This window comes from Hypomesus transpacificus, chromosome 16, assembly GCF_021917145.1.
Source record: "Hypomesus transpacificus isolate Combined female chromosome 16, fHypTra1, whole genome shotgun sequence".
NCBI lineage: Eukaryota > Metazoa > Chordata > Actinopteri > Osmeriformes > Osmeridae > Hypomesus > Hypomesus transpacificus.
The window spans coordinates 6,124,953-6,147,334 of NC_061075.1; the positions used below are offsets into that span (position 1 = coordinate 6,124,953).

Here is a 22,382-nt window from a genome sequence, read left to right on the forward strand (position 1 = left end):
TTGAAATGACTATGAGTGTGCACCTCTGCAAACCAGGGCGATCTGATGAGAATGGCAACATTCGAGGCATCTTACAGCAACGGGGGCTACGAGCCATTGCGATACATCCGTTGTAAACATTAGCGCATGTTGCCGCCCCTCTCCTCCTCATTAGCATTTAAAGCTACAGACACAGAAACAGCGCGTTTTGAGTAAAGCTCATTGTGGGACTGCTCGTAGTGGCTGTAATTATGCACCAAGGCTGAATTTAGGGAAGGATACTTCAGATACAGTAATAGGGAACCACTAAGGCCTATATAAAAGCATCCAAAAACAGCATATCATGTGACCTTTAACTATTGACGTCCATATCAAAGCTGACATCAAATTTACGTCCAGGAACTGTTGTATAATGCAGTGTTTCCCAACCTTTTTTGAGCCGCGGCACATTTTTTACATTTACAAAATCCTGGGGCACACCACCAACCAAAATGACACTCTAACACAGTACATATTAGATTAGATGACCTTTATTATACACATATAGTTAATAAGATAGTTTTTTAATGTATTTATACTTGGTAGGAAACCTGGGAAGAGGCCCCGGGGAAGACCCAGGACACGCTGGAGGGACTCTGTCTCTCGGCTGGCCTGTAAACGCCTCGGGGTCCCCCAGGAAGAGCTGGTGGAAGTGGCCGGGGAGAGGGAAGTCTGGGCCTCCCTGCTTAGGTTGCTGCCTCCGCGACCCGACCCCCGGACAAGTGGTAGATAACGACGTCGACGGGAAACCTTGGGCTGTTTCGATGAACACAAAATGGATATCCTGGCATTAATGGTAGAAAGACACACACAAAGCTCTTTCTCAACAGCTCTCAGTCTCTCTCTGTTTTTAGTTTTTATCGCAGTCAAGCTTGAGAAGCTCAGGCCACACAAATATGTGGTTGAAAACGGGAGCAACGTCAAAATAGCTTTATTGGCTAGAATGGGGAACTCCTTGGGGAACAACAGATAACCAAAAACTGTCCAAAAACTGTCCAATGAGTTCAGCAAAGTTTAGCTTTAAACCACAGTTCAGCAAAGTTTAGCTTTAAACCACAATCTTGTTTCAGTTCAATGAGTTCCTCTTGCTCCTCGACTATTTTCCTAGACAAAAACTATATGACAAACGCTATAGTATGGCTTCAAAATTTACAATCAGGAGGCTAACTATCAGGTAGTAGAATTGGTACGCATATTATGCTAGGTTGCTAGGTAACGGAAGCTAACTAAAGCTAGCTAGCTTCCGTTTTGGAAAAATAACACTCTGGTGGAAGCGTCGGTAATATTTAGAACTCACGTGAACCAAAGCACTCACAGGGTGGTATAGTAGGCAGAAGCCAAAGCATGAATACATTTTTTGGGGGGAAATATTTGTTTTCTGTTTTTTAATAAATGTGTTTTTTAATTCTGCCACACTTTATTACAGGTTAATTAGGTGATATTCAATAATTTCCCACGGCACACCTGACGATCTCTCACTGGTTGGAAAACACTGGTATAATGAATAGGGTCCTGTTCCCCAGTAGAGCTTTATGTCTAGCAACGCTCCTGATTGGTAGCAATCTTTTGAAAAATATTTTATATTGTAAAGACATGATTTGTGAGTATGATACATCAGTGTTGATTGAGATTTGGGCTCAGAGCCGTTATTCTGCCAGATATACAATATTTGATAACTTGGATCAGTGCAGTAAGGCAAATGCTAGCATCTTATTGAAAGTGTGCGTGCATTAGCCAAGAACAATGCAAGACTACTTTATTGTGATGACTAGGTTGAATTAATAAAGGAGACAGCGACAAAATTATCTCTGTTCCCATAAGCAAGCTCTAGTTATAGTAGCATGCTTTCCAGTTAGTGTTTAGTTCTGATGACCATACCAAGACTGGGCCTGCTTGAAAAGCATCAAACCCTCCAGTTTCGATTTTTTTGTTGAGCAATAAAGTCTATAGAGCCCATAATATCTGCAGTATGGATTTGGGAGGGGGGGGGGGGGGGGGCACCTCCCGGAAATTAGTCTCTGCAAATTGGGATGTCTGCTATTGTTTTTAATTTCTTTCTTCTTATTATTAGGGTTCCTAATAATAAGGCCCGGTAGACCCGTAACGGTACGTGTCCACTACAGCGTTTTTTGTAACGCTCTGCACCGCTTGCCTTCCCACAGTACACCACGCTCGGGGGCGTGTCCGACAGGTTAATACAGAGTTGTAGTTCTCTAAGATCACTGAGGGTCTCATTTACTAACATTGCGACCGCAGCTTAATCTGCGCCTTTGCCCAACCGCAAATAGCGCACGGTGTATTTCCGCATTTTGCGTGGTATTTATCAAACCAGATCCTTGTCGGGCAATCAGCGTCTTACTCCGCCATTTAGTGTTTATTAGCGCACCGTTCAAAGACGGGAGAAATCGCCTGCATGTTACTGCCAACATGGGTGATTCGAGGAAAAAAAAAAAGAAGGTTCAGCGAACAGGAGATAGAAATTGGTTCACAAAGTTACAGCTAACATTAACATGTTACAAGGAAGAAATACACCTCTCCTCCCATCTCTTTGCGGCACACACCCACTTTCCCTTATACCCTCCCAGCAACGGTAATCTGCGTTATACTCAAGTGCACTGCCTTTGTAAATACGGTTTTATGTCTTTATCCGCTATTTTACGCCTGAAATGGGCGCAATCCTGTTAGTAAATGAGTGGTTAGGGTTAGAGTGTTGTAGTCATGGCCAAGCGTGCAGACTTGGGTTCATGCAGTCACAATACCGATCAAAATACCACTTTTACTCGCATGATGCAAGAAAATAATCCACTGGCTAGATTTAGCATGATCTTATCTACTACCCACAATAGTTATTTTTGCAGCAGTATTTTAATGTACAGAGTTAAATGTTATGCGACTGGACGTGAACGCCACTACAGTGTATACATGACGCAATAAATGATCCACTGGCTAGATGTAGCATGACTTAATACTATATAATGGTTCTGGCTCTTTTTAGCAATATTTTACTAGTGTAAGATTACAGTAGGCCTACATGTTACGCCACCGGTCACTCAACCAGTCGTGTATCAGCTGGGCTAGCGACCTAGCAGTGGCACAAAACAGTCACGTAATGTGACAAGACTGAATTTAAAAGTATAAAAGCCCACACGGGACACTGACAACATCAGCAACCCTGCACCATGCATTTTTATTTGATTGTAATCTTTAAATGCAGGCTCAACACATCACGTAACTTTGTTCTGTACAGGACTGGGTGTGCAGCCAGTGCACACATAAGTTTCTCCATCTTGAAACTGTGAAACTAGAAATGTTTTCCATGACCAACGGTGGCCAACACTAGCGTTTAACACTCCACATTTACATAAAATTGAGAAAATTAAACTCGCGACACTCCGCTCGTCTTCCCACAATGTCCTACGCGAGCGTCAACGCCCACTTTCATTGAAAATTCATTGGAAGGCGCCGCCTGCTCCGCTGTAGTGGACACGCAACGCAAGTCCAATTGTCTTCAAACTTGGTAGACCTGTAGAACAGCGTTCCCCAACCACCGGTCCGTGGGTCATTTGGTACCGGCCGCACAGAAAAAAACAATAATAACATTATTTCCTTTTAATTGATTATCAGAGTCTGAAAGACGTTTTATTCTGAAAAATTACCGGATTCTCTCCTTCTCTGCGGGCCTTTTCCCCTGAGCTAAAAAGCTCTGCAAAGACGTTTGTTTACACATTTTTTAACAAGTTTGTTGGCTTCATTGAGCGGTAACTATCACACGTCTCTTCCGCTTGACATATGACAGGTGATTGTTACCACCAGTGTTGGGAACGTTACCGAAAATTAGTAATTAGTTACAGTTACTTATTTCAGAAGTAACTGCCTACTTTATTGGTTACTGCATAGAAAAGTAAATAGTTATAAGGGAAAGTAACGTTTACGTTACTATTAATTCCCTGCTTCTATTATCAAATTAACGCACACAGATAGTTATACTCTTTTATTGTTGCAGTGGCACAGTGTGGGACACGACAACTGTCAAATGTTATATCATTGTATGTTGCTCATTAGTTGTCTGAAGGCAATGGACTCAACTGTTGACATTAGTCGCATGTCTTGACAACATACCTGGCAATCAGGTTTAGTTCTGCCTGGCTTAGAGACTGGAAATACTTCTGTTTAAAATCAAGCCTGGGCTATTTTTATGAAGTGGCTCCGACTGCTTGATCAGCATAGCTAGCACTGGGTTCTTTCACGATTAGCTTTGTAGAAGCCTGTTGTTTTACTAGGTGCTTGTGAAGATTATAATTACTATTCTTCGCAGTGGATAAAGTTCTTGCACCTGCACACAAACTAGGAACTAACCAGTATATTTTTATCCTTGATCTGGACAAGGGAAAAATAATGTAGATATTTCCATGACACAAAGCTTAAACGGTCCGAACTGTCGGGCATTGTGTGGGCTGGTCTAAAATGCGGAGTGATTCATTCATACACTGCGTCACCGTAAACTTGTTTAAGTCAGATTAAAAACAGGAAATTGGGGAATTCATGCAAGAAAAAAGCCCATTTAAATTTCAGTAATGTAACTGCGTTATTTAATTGAAAAAAGTAATGAGTTACATTACTAGTTACCGCCAAAAGTAGTGGAGTTACAGTAACGCGTTACTTTCCCGACACTGGTTACCACCCAAGGAAGCCTGTGCCGGTGTTTTGGATGAATGCTGAATATCCTAAGATCGCAACAAAAGCACTGAAAACCCTGCTTCCATTTCCAACATCCTTTGTGAAGCGGGATTTTCTGCCGTGACAGCAATCAAACAGAATCACGGAATAAACTGGATATAAGGAAGTCACTTCGGGTGTCACTGTCGTAGTTTAGTCTCATTTACACACAAAAGTGGGACTGACAGATCGAAAGTTAGCAAGTAACAAAATAACGATGGACAACCAGGCTAAGAAACGTAAAGATGGGGCTGAAAGATTAAGAGACAACATCACATTCACTTGACAAAAATTGGAAGAGACAATCTGATAGGCTGCAGAGAATATACTTTAGAAAAAATGCATTTGTGAATCTAATCGCGTCAGGGAAGTTCCAAAAATCCACACCAACGAATGCAGGGATTTGTAACTCGTGTTCTCCGATTTGGAACTTGTGTTTGTCAGGTTGCAAACAAATGTAATGGGGTCATTTATTTGTGAATCGCGTTACATTTGGTAATCACGAAATACATTTGTGAATCGCGTTACATTTATTTGTGAATAATTAAATACATTTGTGTTCCGGTTAAAAAGTTCTAGAGCACAGAAGGAGAGCATACGAAAAGAGCAGAGTTGTCGACACAAAAATCAAAGAATTAAGTTATAATAATTTTGGAGATAGTAAAGTTACTTTCATTTGAAAACAAAGAATTAATGATATAAGAAGTGGAAGCTACATTTTGTTTTGTTCTTTCATCCGATGTCTTCGGTAAGTTCTCTTTTAACGTGACATCGTGCTGATATGTTGTAGCTTAGCCCTAGAATGGTAAAAATGAACATAATTGGATTTGAACAGAAATATATTGTTTTGAGTGGAAACCAAATTTATTTGAGAGAATTAGTTTAACACCAATCGGAGATATATATATGCCGATATGTGAAGTTATAGTTTTGTATTTTATTGAAGTGGTCGGAATATATTTTGCTAATGTGTAACGTGCCAGATAACACTTGGTGATATTGTGCTGCTAGAATGAGTAACTACCTATTGTAAAGAAATGTATATAACGATGTCTTTTTTCTTTTACTTTGGGGTTTGTTTTGCATTTAGACCAGCGTGGTTTTGTTGAACAAAATGCAAATTAGCAACAGTAAATGAGAGAACCGGACGCATTTTTTAGTCTGGCCTTTTTGTCGTCTCTCGCTGTAGCATGGCTATGTTGCAGCCTTACCATGGGAAGGGATACAATTAGGGAAGATGATTTGTGTTATATTTGTATGAGTTGAGTGGATAACTAATATTGAACTCTGTTACTGTTTGCTGTGTGCAGATTCTTTTTTTTCCAGTGTAATTGACGGTATATGGAATGGGTCGTACTGAAGTCCTGTTATCATCCGGTGGATGCTGCTCCTGTCGCATGTGGACTTGGAGAGAAAACAGATAGGACTGTTTCTTCATGTTTTTGTTTTACGTGAGATCTACAACGTTAATTACACTACCCGGGTAGTAGGTCTGCAGATAACTTTCTTCTTACATTTTCTTCATGGACAATAACTCTTGAGTGCTTGACGCATTGCCCTACAAAACACTACATACACCACATACTGATACTTGTGAATAAATGTCAAATGTTCTAACTGTATCTTTGTGCCCAGTATCATTCCTCCTCGAGCAAGGATGCCAGGGTAAAATTGGACAGGGGGCCATATTTTTTTTCAATTGAGACCTCAGGGGGCCAGATTACACTTTTGGATTGAAAAGTCCAAAAACTGACTCAATACATGGATAGGTAGGCTATTTGAAATTATTCATGAAGGCCTACACGTCAATAAGAAATTGCATTGGCACCAAAATATTCTCACGAGGCCTACAAATACATAGCCTAAAGCAGGAGACAGTTACCCTCTAAAAATGTTACATTTTCCTTTTCATGCAAGTAGCCTACATTTATAAATTGAAAATGCACCAAAATAGACTAGGTGCCAACAAAACACATTTCCTATAAATAACAAAAGTGTAAACTGTTAATTAGTTTTATTATATTTATTGAAGGCCTGCACATAAAAAACAAACATGTAAATTAATAATAATAATTAGGCCAATTGAAAGAAGGCCAGGCCAAGTAGGCCTAAACGAGTCACAGAAAGTAAGCACCAGAAGAAAATAGTCCAGCAATAGGCCATGTGATTGAATATCCAGTAGGAATTAGTCAAACAAAAATGTTCTTAGCCTTAGCCAAATATATTCACACGCAGACTAGACAACAGTTTCTACCCAAGGGCCATCAGGCGTCTGAATGGACATTGATATGGACATTGATTCACTGCACACTAGTCACTTATACACTGTCACTTTCAGTACTGGTTGCACTATCAGTAACTACTGTACCTCACTGTACTTCGCCATCAGGCTCCTGTATGGTCATTGACATAGTCACTGATCTGCAATTTGGCACTATTGTACTGTACTCCACCTAAGTTAGAATAGGTTATAGGGCTGTAATAGGTATTATGTGCATTTAGGGTTTGTACAGAGCTGCCAACTCTCACGGTTTTGCCGCGTGACACACGCATTTCACCCATTTCTCACGCTCTCACGCCACACCTTGTATATCTCACGCTGAAAAGGCAACGCCAAACAAGTAGCCAAGCTAACGTTGTAAACATTAACGGACGACGCACAGGTTAACCGAGTGAAGCAACATTGACGCGCAAACAGCCGTGCATGGCCGCGGGAACTAGGGGTGCTGAAGCACCCCCTGACAGCACGAGAATTTAAAATGATAAGGCTTAAAAATCCACCACCGTGGCACAGCTCCGCAGTAGCGGACTGGCAATCAGGAGCACCGGGAGAAGATTAACGATGGAAAACCAGGCTAAGAAACGTAGGGTGGGACTGAAAAATTAGGAGACAAAGAAATCACCTTCACCAGACAAGGTTTTACCAATTGAAAAACCCCCATGTTTATTTTACATGAAAATCAACTATTTTGCGCTCAAATAAAGGCCAAAAAGTTTCGCATTAAGGATAGAACTCCCAAACTCGCATCACATCGAAGAAAATGCTTGCATTAGCAGGGCAGCTGTGGTGGCGTATATGGGGGCCAGATCTGGTGGCCCGGTCTGGATCAAAGTCCAGGGCCAATTTTTACTCCCAGTTCCTCCCTGCCGCCCGCAACATTAAGCCCCCGCCAGCACCCCCCTGATAAAATATGTTCCCGCGGCTATGCAGCCGTGTAAACCCACCTTTGGGGGGAGTGAAGCTCTCGAAAGCTCGCCCGGGGGGGGGGGGGCTACCAAATCTCACGCCAAGTCTTTTGGAAAAGTTGGCAACCCTGTTAGTATAATATATTATTTATAGTTATCTGTATATTTAGGAAGTTTTAGTATTAGGGTTAGTGTAGTCAATTATTTATTGCTATCTGTATATTTAGGAAGTTTCACTTATTTAAGCTCAGCATCAATGTAAATTATGTTGTGTACTTATGTGTTATGTTATGCTAGGTGCTTGCGTTGTCTTGTCTTAAGAATTTCAGTGCCCAGTCTGACCTTGAGTTGTTCTGTGTACCTGACAAATAAAAGACTTGAACTTGATATGAGCTGTCTAAAAACATTAAATTGGCTCAATAACACGAGGCAAATTAACTTTCCCAGTCATCACCAGTCAACCCCAACCCATATTTCCACACACTCATATGCTTATATGGCATTTGCCTGTCTATCAGTCAATCCCAACCCCTTTTATTCCCTCCCACCCATGTCACACTGGATTACTGTATGATAAATGGGGAGACCAGCCTACTTCAGATACTTGTCGAAGCCAGACACCTTTTAACTTTCATCAGCTTGTCCATATCGGGGGACAGTTTCTGGGCAGTGGCTATTTTCATAACATCATTCAGATGTCCGTGCCTCAGGTGATTGCACATTTTTGATTTATTAATATTCATCACGGAAAAGCCCTGCTCACATATGTCCCAAACATACAAAGTATTTTACCTGCAAACGCCGTGAGCATTGGGTACTGTGGTGTCAAGGATTGAACGAACCTTCGTGTGTATCTCGGCATTTGGAGAATGCGTTTTGCTGTTTCTGTAGCAATCATGCTAGCTCTTTTAGCTTTTGAGTCCGAAGTTGCCCTGTGTACTTGCCGTATTTCTCGGCGTGGGTCTCCTAGTGTCGTTTGATGTTGTACTACTTTGCTACAGCCACTTGTTGAGAACAAATAAGACACACGGGTTAGCCCCCTACTTCCCAAAAGAAATACTTTTCTTTCCATCTATCCTGAAAGATGCGACCTTCAGTGTCGACCTTCCTCTTTTTTTATAACGACATCTCGATCAGCACTACCGGCGCTGCTGCAGCTGAGGCGGGAAGCAGCAACAGACCAACTGACGGAGTCCACCGAGAATTTTTTTTTCGTTGATTAAAATACAAAAATATATTTTCCCCTTATCACCTGTACTGCAACAACAGACACACCTTGAGCACATGTTACAAAATAAGAAGTCTGCCAAACAAAGAGAGAATTTAGCTCATTGAATGTAAATGACTTTGTTTCGGGTGTCTGACCCAAGGGCACATAGCAAAAGACTGTAAAAAGAGAGCCACTTGTGAAATCTGCAGCAAGAAACACCCATGCCTGCTTCACAGCAAAAGGGACGAGAACACCGACCAAGAGAACCTCAAACCTGAGAAAGGTCAAAGCTTTACTAGCGGACACTCAGCTCCACAAAAGGATGCGTCAGCCAAGAGTGAAGTCACGGCAGTCACCGGGGCCGGAGGCAATGATTGTATCCTGTCTATCGTGCCCGTGCGCATCAAATCCAAGAGGAGCAACACGACAATAGAGACGTATGCGTTCATGGACTCAGGAAGTTCCGCTACGTTTTGCTCCGAAAGGTTGATGAGACAGCTTGGCGTCCTTGGTAAGAAGACTCAAGTGCTACTCCGTACTATGGGCCAGGAGAAGCCTGTGTCCTGCTACGTGCTCTCAGATCTGGAAGTGTGCGGTCTGACAGAGAACAAGTACATAAGCTTGCCAGACGTCTACACCCACACATACCTGTGACGAAGGACAATGTTCCTGTTGAGAAGGACTTGGAAAGATGCCGTATCTGCGTGAAGATGTACGGTTACCACAGATCGACGCAGATGTTGAGATACTAGTTGGAATGAACGCTCACTCTGCGATGTAGCCGTGGAAGATAATCCACAGCCAAGATGACGGGCCTTACGCAGTAAAGACGACTCTCGGGTGGGTCGTTAATGGCCCTCTTAAGAAACGTGACGATCACCACAAGTCAAGACAATTCAAGTCAAGTCACTGCAGTCAAAGGGCTTCAGTCAACAGAATCTCAGTCACTGGCGTGAACAGCTTGCTGCTGCAGCAATACAACCATGACTTTCCGGAGTAAGCCTGCGAAGTGAAGTCAGAGATGTCACGAGAAAACATTCAATTTCATGAAGTCTGTGACAACCAAGAAAGTCAATTGGCACTACAGCATTGGGATGCCTCTCAGAAACAAAAATGTGGTGATACCAAACAACAAATGTGTTGCCGAGCAACGGGCATCAAACTTGAAAAGGAAAATCGCTAAGAACTCCAGCTTCCATGATGACAACAAGACCTTCATGTCAGACCTGCTGAACAAAGGCTACGCAGTGGAAGTTCCTGAAGATGAGCGCAATCGCAGTGACGGCAGAGTATGATTCGTCCCCCATCACGGCGTAACCCATCCACAAAAGGGAAAGCTGCGGATTGTTTTTGATTGTGCCGCTTCGTCACTGAACGAGGAGCTGTTACAGGGTCCGGACCTCACTAATGGTCTGGTTGGAGTCTTGACGAGGTTTCGACACGAACACATCGCACTCATCTCAGACGTTGAAGCGATGTATCATCAAGTAAGAGTTCCTGATGAGGACTCTGATCTTTTACGATTCCTCTGGTGGCCACAGGGGGATCTGAGCCAGCCTCCGCGTGAGTACAAGATGGTGATCCACCAAAAGTTATTTATTAAGGTATTCTTGTCCTTTCTCGAACCTCACATTCACAAAGGCTGAACATACCTTTCTCAAAATGAAACGCCCATAGAACTGCCCCTCAACCAACCTAAACCCTCAAGTATCAGACCGTAGACCGGCGATGAGGTCAACACGCGGCTGGCATGACTACCCATTAGCCAATCAGAACGCTCGTACTGTTGTTGCCATAAATAATTGAACCAGAGCCTGTTTAAGGACACTCAGACTGTGAGGTTTCTCAGCTTTCCTCATGGACCTGTAGCACAACGCCCTGACCACGACTTCCCCTGTGTCCTGATCTTTATTAGAAACTGAGAGGGGCAGAAATACAAATTATTCTATATAAAACGGACAGTTAGCGTTTAAAATAAAGAAAAACAAGCTTCTATATTAAACTAAAAATGAACACATCGCTAACTAGCTTAGCCGCTAGCCGACCGGAACACCACATTAAACTACTTACCCTCATAGTTGTGCAGTTAACTGGATATGTACAGTTTGAATCCCTTGTCCCGCTTGCTTGTTGGAGCAGGGGAAAAAGCATTTACGATGCGATGGACGTTACTGACGCTTATTTTAGGCAGGTCTTGGAGACATCTACTAAAGCTGGACATTTTGGAAACTCGGGTGATCGTCTCCAGTAAACCTGAAAAAGATTTACCAAATTTTGGCTATAGCAGAAGTTTGTCAGTACGATTGTGCACAGAGCCTATTCGGTTCTTCGAAAACCCATGTTGTTTATAATTAGTATTACATTTACATTTAGTCATTTAGCAGACGCTCTTATCCAGAGCGACTTACAGTAAGTACAGGGACATTCCCCCCGAGGCAAGTAAGGTGAAGTGCCTTGCCCAAGGACACAACGTCATTTTGCGGGGCGGGGAATCGATCCGGCAACCTTCCGATTACTAGCCCGACTCCCTCACTGCTCAGCCATCTGACTCCCCGTATAGTTGGATTGAGTTATGCGTTGGGCTGAAAGGGAGTATGTATCGATAGTAGAAAACTATCTATATATAAAAAAGTAGTGCTGTCAGTTAAACGCGTTATTAACGGCATTAACGTAAACCCAAATTAACGGCAATGTTTTTATCGTGCGATTAACGCTCTTTTTGACCTAGCAAACTTTGTGGTTTTTTTTACATTCTGTTCCAACAACCACTGACGTTAGAAAAACTACAATACCACACCGGTTCTAGCTGGACCGGAAACAAAACAACAGGCACGCCACACACACTTGTTTGGGCTTTCGAGCCGGCTAAAGAGTAGTAGCAGAGCCCGTTTACGGATATTAGACATTCTCTGGTAGTAGGCTAACGTTACGTTTTGAATTGATTGCCAGCGCCAGACGCCGAAATGGATGCCAATACGGTTCTGAATGGAAAGTTTACTTTTAAAAGGTTGCCAAATGGTTCCATTGACAAGACCAAAGTGATCAGTGTGTTCTGTCGATGTGAACTGAGCTATCATCGCAGCACGTCATGGAGTCTAAAATACCATGTTGATGGCCAAGCACACAGCTGATGCGAATTCTCCGCCCGCTCGTCAAAGCCAGGCGATTGCAATGTTGTTTTCAATTTAAAAAAAACACTTGCACGAAGCAATCCAAACCACTTTTCCATGTTGATAAGAGCATTACAATTTGAAAAAAGAATGGATGAAAAAGAAATCAAGGGACATTTAGAATAGATAAAAATGTGTGATTAATTGCGAGTTAACTATGACATTAATGCGATTAAATTTTTTAATCGTTTGACAGCAAAAAAAAAAAAAGCAACGCTGCTATTGCCTGCTCACATAAGTTTATGGCTGCTCACCTTGGCCAAAATGAGTGCCCAGTTTTTTCCGCAACAGAGCAACAGCTTGCTCGAAGGTTACTCCGAATTTGAAGATTTAATCAGAACGCCAGGGAACCCCTCAAAGTCTGCAAAATCCAAGAAGGATCGGGCTGGCAAAAAGTAGCAGACCAAATTAAATGTATAGTAGTGACCACGCGTTTTATCGCTTATTACAGTAAGCTTGGCCTATGTTTTTTTATTTTCATACTTTCATATATCATCTTTAATGTCATATGATGTGGTTTCAACAAATTTATGATGTAAATGACACCCTCACAAAAAAACGATAGGCTATCCTCTCAAAAAGTATAGACTAGCATATCGCGCTGTGCTGAAGGAGCCTATCTATCATGCAATGAGCAATTAATTCGGTTTCATGTTAAATTCTGCTAATTATTCTTGCACCTTCTGCAACAGGTTCCTGTAGTAAAAACGGACTAGACATGTGAAAGACTTCCTGTATCACCTCTGCTTGTAAAGCCTCAATCTAATCGTGTTTACATAAAATAAACCTGTTCCCGAGCAGGTTTAAGCTTACGGTCCTGTTGCTATGACTACAAGTCATGGGGCCTGTACTACGAATCAAGATTTGGCATTAGCGAGGTAACTTCAGGTTCAACCCAGGGTTTTCTTTACTACGATGGTGGATCACTTGTTACCGGGGTAAATCGCCATGGTAACACATGCTGAACGTCTAACCTGGTCGGGAGCAGGTTAAGTTGGAGATCATAGATCAACCGGTATAAAAACCCTGCCCACTAACTCATTCTTGACGATAATGTCGTCACAGTTCATAGAAGATCCTGTGGAGCTTGGTGCGTGGATAGTGAGAGGTGTTCTGTGTTCTCCCTTCCCTAGGAACACAGAAAAATATGTTAGTGTAACTAAGTTTAGTGTCATTCATTCAGTCATGTACTATCTCTTCTCATATATGTTTTTCTGTCTCCAGCCTTGTTTTTTTTATTAAAAGCCTCTTATAATCGAGCTCCAGGGTTCTTTTATACAGGGCCCTCTCAGTGTCTGCTCCAACCTGAAACAAATAAAGAACATTGTCCCTTTGCAAGGCACACTTGGAGAAAGGTGATGGTGTCCATTTGACTACTGTGTTTCAAGGTTCATTGCTTATACCTTGTGTCTTTGTCTTGAAGTGGAGGCCCTAGGCTCAGGGAGAGGAAGAAGTTCCTCTTCCTGCTGAGTTTAACACCATAGCAATTTAATCAATTGAGTCATATTTGAAATGAGCACTTTAAGGACTTGTGTCTTATGTTGAGATCACCACCATCATTACAGACACTTCAATCACAGCCACATGTTCACACACTCTCACCTCACCCCGCATCCGAAGCGGAATTAGAATGTCAGTGCATTCACAACAACATTAGCAAGCCAAAACTCTTTCTAGCATGTGTATTGACAGGGAGAGCCTAACCTGTCAGCTGTGTTGTCGATGCCTCAAGAGTAAAGTGGAAGTAACCAGAGCTTGCCGTCAAGCAGTAGCTCTGGTCGTACGATGTGTGCGACGTCAATGCCATTTTCAAAGGCTTTTTAGAACAGAAAGGCAACTTTAAAAAAATCTAGCAGCCAGCAGTGTTTTTTTTTGTTTGCCTCCCCTTTCGAATTCAGAATTCAAATTACTAGACAAAAAATTATATCCTGAGAAAAGTGAATTTGGAGGGGTATAGCTCCATAGACCTCCATTCATTCTGCACTCGCTCGTTAGCGCCCTCACATGGAACTGCTACCAGTTCAGAACCTGGAAGTTTCTCGAGAGTGGCAGTTCTCCCTATATTAGACATTCTCTGGTTTAACGTTGTGGAATGCACACGTGTAATTATGGTCACATCCGGGCCGGACTTACTGTGCGTGTCCACTACAGCGGAGCGGCGGGGAGCGTCAGCTTCCAATTCATTTTCAATGAAACCGGTCGTTGACACTAGCATACGCTCCCACAATGCCCTACACGAGCGTCAACGCCCGGTTTAATTGAAAATGAATTGGAAGCCAACGCGCCGCCCGCTCCGCTGTAGTGGACACGCACGGTTAGGGCGGTGGGGGCCCCTGTGCTTGGGTCAATTTTCGGGCCCTACCAACTATAGGCTTACATGACTTTAAATAGAACAACATGATACACAAGCTATATGTATTTAGAGTTGCACGATTCTGGATAAATTAAGAATAAAATAGAGATCACAATTCTGAACAAACAACTAAACAAAATAATAATTTATGTTAATTGCTGAAGTCTATTTAAAATGTTTAATTCATCTGAATTATACCATGGTCTGGGTGAATACTTGATTCTGATTGGCTGCAGCCAATCAGCCAAGTTATCCAGCAAAACTGTTTACTATTCTAAATTATTGAGGGACAATGAAATGGCTAGATAGCTGGCTAGTCTTGATGTTAAACATGCTGTCAAATTATAATTACTGCTTGGAGAATGTCAACTTTGTTACGATCATCTCACATCCATTTGCTATTCAACTCGCTACACATGCTGCGGCAGTACTGTAGCCTAGTACTAGTATATGGCCGATACCTTGTTCGTCAAAATCTTGATATTCTTTTTGGGACAATGACATGGCTTGTTAGCTAGCTAGTCTTCTTGTCAAACATTGTCAAATTATATTTACTGTTTGCCAACCGTACACAATGTTATTCTCTATGAATCTTGCTAGCATAACTTAGCTTTCTGGCTAATATCTCAGTCCTCCGCTCAGGGGCGCCGCCAGGAATTCTGGGCCCCATGAAAAATAAAATATATGTTTATATTTTATATTTCTATTAGTTTTTCTATTTTTTGGGGCCCCTGTCAGTCAGGGGCTTTTAGAACCGTCCTAACTTTTCCCCCCTATACGGCGCCCCTGCCTCCACTGCACGTAAAAGGGCGGGGCCCCCTACAGGACGGGGCCCATGGGCTGTAGCCCAGTCAAGCCCAATGGTAAGTCCGGCCCTGGGGTCTCATTTATAAAGCTTGCGTACGCACAAAACTGGGCTGAAAATGCGTACGCCACTTTCCACGCTAAGGTTATGATAAAAAAATAAAAAAAACTTGACGGGAGAATGTGCGGTCCTCCACGCAAACTCTGACCCTCCCGCACATTTTGGAACAAAAACTGGAGATACAGTCGTTAAGCTCCCGTGCAATCGCTACACTCTACGTCCTCGTTATCAGTCCAGACTTTAATAGATTACTGTTCATTACAAAACACTTGTTTTCAAATTTTATCTCGACTCGCGGTATCACAGTTGACGCCACTCGCACAGTTTTTTTTTAATTGGTGATCTACCGGCGTTGGAGTTTTAAGGGAGTTTTTGGGCTCCACCAATAGGCTAACAATGTCTGAGAAGTTGTTATGCGCTATGATTCACCGTAGAACAATCGCATGCGAGGGTCATGATGAAATACTAGACTAGCATTCATGAGGTGCTTTGCACTGACTATTTACGGTTAAAAATGGGCGTGTTTTATAAATCCGAATTTTTGTGTGCGTACGCCATTTTAGGCTTTTGGGCCTACGTACACTTTTAGTAAGAATCCTACGCAGAGTTTTAAAATGAGACCCCTGGTCACATCTTCAGTCATGTAGTTTACGCATTTAAAGCGTCTGCAATTTTCTGACAGCTTGGCGGCAGCGACTTTGTTGAATTTTTCCTGTATTATATGTCTGTATTCCTGATATGCTTGTATTACAATATTTCACGCAGGAGGAGTAGACAAAGTTTGTAAGATTTTTGTCTGCTCCTCCTGCGTGAAATATGCGGCTCTTGTTTCTCCATGTTTGCAATTGGACATACGGTGCAAACACCGCCCCTTTATGTGAACGCGCTCGTCTCTAGATTGGAAAGATCTGGGTTGAGTTAGATAATTGATCCGTCGTAGTACCGCTTATCGTGATTGCAATTGTTAGGCTTCGCGTAGCCGTGTGACTGAAAGTAATCCAGAGCATGTTGATCTTGATTCGTAGTACAGGCCCCAGGATGAGCTTCGAAGAACCGAACAATCCAAGATAATGACAAATCGTCAACAATCAAATCCAGCTAACGGAGTTAGCGACGTACGGAGAACGGGCCCTTGATTTCGCCGTATGGTGACAGTCATAGCGTTTGTGATCAGGTTAAAGTACTGGCACGCCCATGAAAAGCTGAGCTATGACCTTGCAAGTGCAATATCTTTTTTTCCTCGAGAGACATCATGGCTTGCAAACGAACAAAGCACAAGAACAGTTGCTCAATGTACAAATGAAAACCAAAGTTTTTTTTTAGTTCCTGAGCCTGAAGAACCAGTGTCTTAATTTTATTTTCTCTGGAAATCTACCGACACATTCCTCGTTAGTGAATTTATCCATGATTCATTGTGGGTTTCAACCGGAAGCCGGTTATCGTTTTCCGGTTCGAAGCTTATGTACGTTTGATAGCTCGTAGATTGCTATCTTGTTTGCTGTAAAAGCCGCTGTTTCTCCATGGATGAAGCACAAATGGACAAAAAAATGAGGTGGATACACACCAAGTCGTGTCGACAGCACCGCAACAGTCCCTCATCCATCCCGTCTGACGGAGTGGCTAGATGACATGAAACAATGGGACAATGTTAATTTCTGAAGGTGTTGATGGCGAAGAGTTGCGTAAATACACAAGCACAGAAGCATATACTTACTTGCATAGTAACAAAATAGGTACATTATTGTTGTAGAAACACAGCAGCTTTATATTTTTGAAGGCAGCAGTAGAGCCCAGTCCGAGTGTCAATAAAGCTAAACATACAGCATGGGTAATGCTGAGGGAAAGTGGAGTCATTGACATTTACTCATTTAGCAGACGCTTTTATCCAAAGCGACTTCCAAGAGAGAACTTCACAAAGTGCAGAGGTCACTGATAATAACAACATGATAGCCCCAAAAACATTGCAGGTAACCAAAACATGAAGCACATATTGTGAACAACCAAAATAAGTTCCAAAGGGAAGAACGATAAGAGCATGTAGTTAAGCAAGTTACAATACATTGAGACAGACGGCTGCTCTTGCATTGCCGGGTTAGGGAAGTCATGTAGCCATGCAGCAGCTATTCTGTGGAAGGTAGGCTAAATATATAATAGTCTACTATATATGCACAGCACTTGATAAAATGTACTTTTACACTTGTAATTTAATATGTTCATGCTTACTGTCTTTATTTATCCACCTACTATTAACATTACCATTAATAATAGCAATATTGATAATGATGCCATTATTGCGTAGCCCAGATAAAGCTCCGGATCAGAGTACAGTTCGGTTGGCTTTTTTTTTAAGAAATGGAAAGAGCAAACATACACTTTCTTTGGAGGGTGTTTTAGTTTCAAAGCTGTGTAGCCGGTGTGTGGTGAAACTCACTCCTCAAGTAGGCTATGTAACAGGCCACCCGCGTCAACGAATTGCTAGCTTTTCGTTGGCGTAGTTGGTAGTGGTGGCACTTGGGAAGTCAGAGGTGGTAAGTTCGACTCGTCCTGGTCGGAGCAGACAGTACCTTTGACGGAACTTGCAAGACCACATCTGTTACAGCTGCAAGCCACGCTGTTTTGCGTTCCTCATTCCTTGGCTTGGAGTGCAAAGCATAGGGCGATGGACATGGCCAATTTCTTCGAAGTTGTTGATGTTCGAAGCAAGACGTTTCCGACAATTTTTCTTGAATTGTTATGGCAAACAACAACGGCGTAAGTGTAACCTGAGCTCATTTTAACAACATTTAATTAAACACAACTTATTCTAATCAATGTAATGTTGCCTTCTCTGTCAATATCATGGTACATTTAGTCATTTAGCAGACGCTCTTATCCAGAGCGACTTATAGTAAGTACAGGGACGTTCTCCCTGAGGCAAGTAGGGTGAAGTGCCTTGCCCAAGGACACAACGTCATGTGCCCCGGCCAGGAATCAAACTGGCAACCTTCAGATTACTAGCCCGATGCCCTAACCACTCAGCCACCTGACTCCGCTAGTAGGGGTTAGCCGCTGAACAGGAAACACAAAACCGGAAAGCGGAAGTAGTTCAGCACCCATTGGTTGCTGGAGAAACAGACGGATACCTGCGACAAGCATTTCAGCAACGACTGTTTCCTCAACTTGGGCCAATAGACCAATTATCACCCTACTTCACACGACTGTCAAGCAGGCTCAACTGCGCATGTTGGTTGCAAAAGACGAACTTCTCCCGGGACTATTACACTTGGAATATCGATCAGGTCATCATACATCTCTGGCCACTGGATTATAGGGCTTGACATTAACTTTTTGAGGCACTTGTCCTTTGGACAAGTACATTTACGTTTCACTTGTCTATATACAAAATCACTTGACCCCGATACCTTTAAATAGCCTGACCAAGTGATCGGGCAAAACTAGCCTGGCTAACGGAGGTCGCTTTTTCAGGCAAATGATGAATGAAACAGGTTTGGTTAAAAAATCAGAGATGCTGGTTAGCAGGCTCGTATCTATAATAGGCAATCCTCCCAGACTTTTCTGGTGTAGAATGGAGTGAAATACAACATTGTGGACACTGCCAGTGAGCGACCCGAGTCTGACTGATGCCAACGTCAAAACGGGGACGCAGTCTCACTCAGATTGACAGTTTTAAACAAATCACAAAAATATCGGACCAGCTGGCTAAAAGCAGAATTCCCATATCTCTTGAAAGCTGCCCTGCTCGACTTTTTAGATGTAGAATTGACTGTAAAACTGTAAACTCAAATTTCAAGACATTTGTGATCCAAATCTAAATTCTGATGTGACAGATCAATGGGGAATCGCGTTATCTCTTAAAGGCTGTCCTCCTCGACCTTTTTAAATCTAACTATTTGTATGATCCGTGTGGTCCTTTTGCCTTTTGAAATGCTGTCCTTTCCTGGTTTTCTGTTTTTTTTGCGCTCGCATCCCGAATGTTTACAAACAAATAATTGTTCTATACAAAGCTGGCCTTGCTGACCGTTATTGAAGTCTGGATCAGTACCAACTGTCCTTGGTCCAGCTACAAACTATTAGCATTTAAAGCTACAGACCCAGAAACGGCACATCCTGAGGAAAGCTCATTGTGGGACTGCTCGTATTTTGGGAAAAAGACTTAAGATACAGTATTAGGGGAACACTAAGGCCTATATAAAAGCCTCCAAAAACAGCATGTCATGGGACTTTTAAAAACAAAGTCAAGTCATGCTTTTATTCTGAAGGCAAATTCACTAAACCGGAAGTTCGATGTAATAGGCCACTTTCACGGTACTGCCATTTCACGACTGAAAGGAAGCTATCGGCAAAAACATACGGTTTCTGGAGTAGACCTAGAAGTTGAATTAATGATAAGCAATAGCTCTACAAAACCAGCTAGCTAACCGTCATGCTAATAGAGTGGGCTGATTAATGTAGGTTGGCTTACCGCGTTGTTTTTAGATGTCCTCCTGTACTGTAGACCTTTAGTTTCTTTCGAGTGGCTTATCCAGCGTTTGTACAGGTTAGTCATTACACGTTAAAATTCGGCCCATCAGTTGGTTGTTGATCTAGCTTGTATTGTAAAAAAAAAAATCTAGCATATTAGCTATCTAACTATTAACAAGGGATAGTTGACTATCTTGCTCTATTGAACATTGATCTATAAGTTACTGTGCCCCAACAGTTTTAGCCAGCAACATAACGTTTGCTTGTTTTTGCAGCTGAAGATGGATTGAAGCTACAGTAGCTAGCTCTACTAGTCTAAGCTAAAATAGCTAGCATGTGTATTCAGCTAGATTGGGAGCATTGCAACCAATTGGCTAGCTAGCTAATAAAGGCATCTTTGTTACCACCGTAACTGTACTTACAAACAAGAAGCAAACGAAGGTGTATATCTGGGATTGTTTCTGAGCATATGCCACACGCTACCAACCATTGTCGTGGAATTTTATGAAAAGTTAGTTTTGTTCTGACTGCGACCACAGTTGACTGTTTAAGCATTACTTTCATCGTCCATAAAGTAAAGAAACAATGTCGGAAAACCAGGCTAACCTAAACAATAACATCCCACTTAATAACAACGGTGGGGTGAACAGGATGCGAAATCCTAACATCAACCAGAACCCACTGATCAATGTAAGAGACAGACTTTTTCACGCCCTCTTCTTCAAGATGGCAGTGACTTACGCCCGGCTGTTTCCACCGTCTTTCCGGAGAATCTTTGAGTTTTTCGTCCTTTTGAAGGTAAGATATTATCACGAATAATTAACTTAATTAATTGAATTGACACGTTATTAAAATCCTTACTTTATTAATGGTCTTATACGCCTCAACAGATATGTATCTAGCTATATCTATATAGATAAATACACACACTCACCGGCCACTTTATTAGGTACGCCTTTTCAATAATTTGTTAACACAAGTAGCTGATCAACTAATCACATGGCAGCAACTCAATAATTATAATAGTAAGATTGTATTTACATTTCATACAAGAATTGCAGCTCAAGGTGCTTTACATAAAATCAATAAAAACAAGTGATAAAAGTAATAACTAAAATAGCAAACAATAATATAACTAACAAAAGTAGGAGGCTAAAACCCTTTTGAGATACAATTATTTAAATGATTTGTTAAAAAGCTAGCTTTTAAGCTGTCTTTTAAAAATGTCTAGCGTGTTTGCTTCCCTTATATTTATGGGTAATTTGTTCCATAGTTTTGGGGCGTAATTGACAAAGGCCGCATCACCAATCTTCTTATGACTGCTTCTGGTGACCTCTAATAGGCCTGCATTTGATGATCACAGTGTTCTTGCTGTTAAGTAGTTTATAAGAGAGTTAGCAATGTAGCTAGGCCCTTGTCCGTGTAGAGCTTTGTATGTGAGGAAAAGGACCTTTAAGTCAATTCTGAAGGTAACAGGGAGCCACTGTAAATTAGCTAGGACAGGACTAATGTGTTCTCTCCTTTTAGTTTTGGTTAATAATCTAGCTGCAGAATTTTGAATGCGCAGTAGTCTTTCAGTGGTTTTCTTGGGAAGACCAGTGAAAAGTGTGTTACAGTAATCCAGCCGGCTGGATATAAAAGCATGAATTAACTTCTCTGCATCATTTTGGTTTATGAATGTTTGTACCTTTGCTATATTCCTCAGATGAAAGAAAGCTGTTTTGGTCACTTTATTAATGTGAGAGTTTAAATTCAAATCTGAGTCCAGGATTACACCGAGGCTTGTCACCTCTGGTTTAAGCCAGGGGGTTAAACCTTCTAGATTCTTAGTAAACATCTTTCTTTTGGATTTGGGGCCACATAGTAGGACTTCAGTTTTGTCTTCATTTTATTTAAGAAAGTTATCATTCATCCATTTGTTTATTGCCGACAGGCAGTTGGTAATGGAATTGATGGCCGTTGCATCGTTGGGTTGAGTGGATATAGTTGTGTGTCATCCGCATAGCTATGGAAATCTATGTTATGTTTTCTGATTATGTTGCAGAGTTGTAACATATAAAGAGAAAAAAGTTATGGACCTAAGCAGCTTCCTTGAGCAACCCCATTGCCGTTCTCATGTTTCTTAGACCTATGGTCTCCTAAACTAACATAAAACTTACTTCCTGTCATATATGATTTCATCCAGTTCAATACACTATCCTTGAACCCATTAAGCTTTTCCAGTCTATTGATTAGGATGTCGTGATCAATGGTATCAAATGCGGCACTGAGATCTAACAGGATAAGGATAGAGAATTTATTTGCATCAGAGTTTATTCTGAGGTCGCTAATTATTTTGGTGAGAGCTGTTTCAGTACTGTGATATTTCCTGAAACCTGACTGCGAGACTTCCAGGATGTTATT

The 22,382-nt window shown here is 41.8% G+C and overlaps 1 protein-coding gene and 1 long non-coding RNA gene across 5 annotated transcripts in view; one reads left to right on the forward strand and one right to left on the reverse strand.

Annotated features, from left to right (window-relative positions):
* Positions 1-493: 493 nt before the first annotated feature.
* LOC124478775 lies at positions 494-20,069 on the reverse strand. The gene is made up of 3 exons (XR_006957269.1): positions 19,981-20,069; positions 17,083-17,138; positions 494-774 (listed from the first exon to the last, which is right to left on the reverse strand). It is a non-coding gene; the product is annotated as an uncharacterized LOC124478775 (long non-coding RNA).
* The window catches only part of tmem259 (transmembrane protein 259), an 87,109-nt gene continuing 84,530 nt past the window's right edge, over positions 19,804-22,382 (forward strand). For 2 of the 4 annotated variants that reach the window (XM_047037207.1, XM_047037208.1), the window contains exon 1: positions 19,811-20,777. In XM_047037207.1, the coding sequence (XP_046893163.1) occupies positions 20,565-20,777 (213 nt within the window). In that variant the 5' untranslated portion in view covers positions 19,811-20,564. Of the gene's footprint in view, positions 20,778-22,382 lie in introns of all 4 variants that reach the window. The other 2 variants (XM_047037211.1, XM_047037212.1) reach the window with 2 other exon arrangements.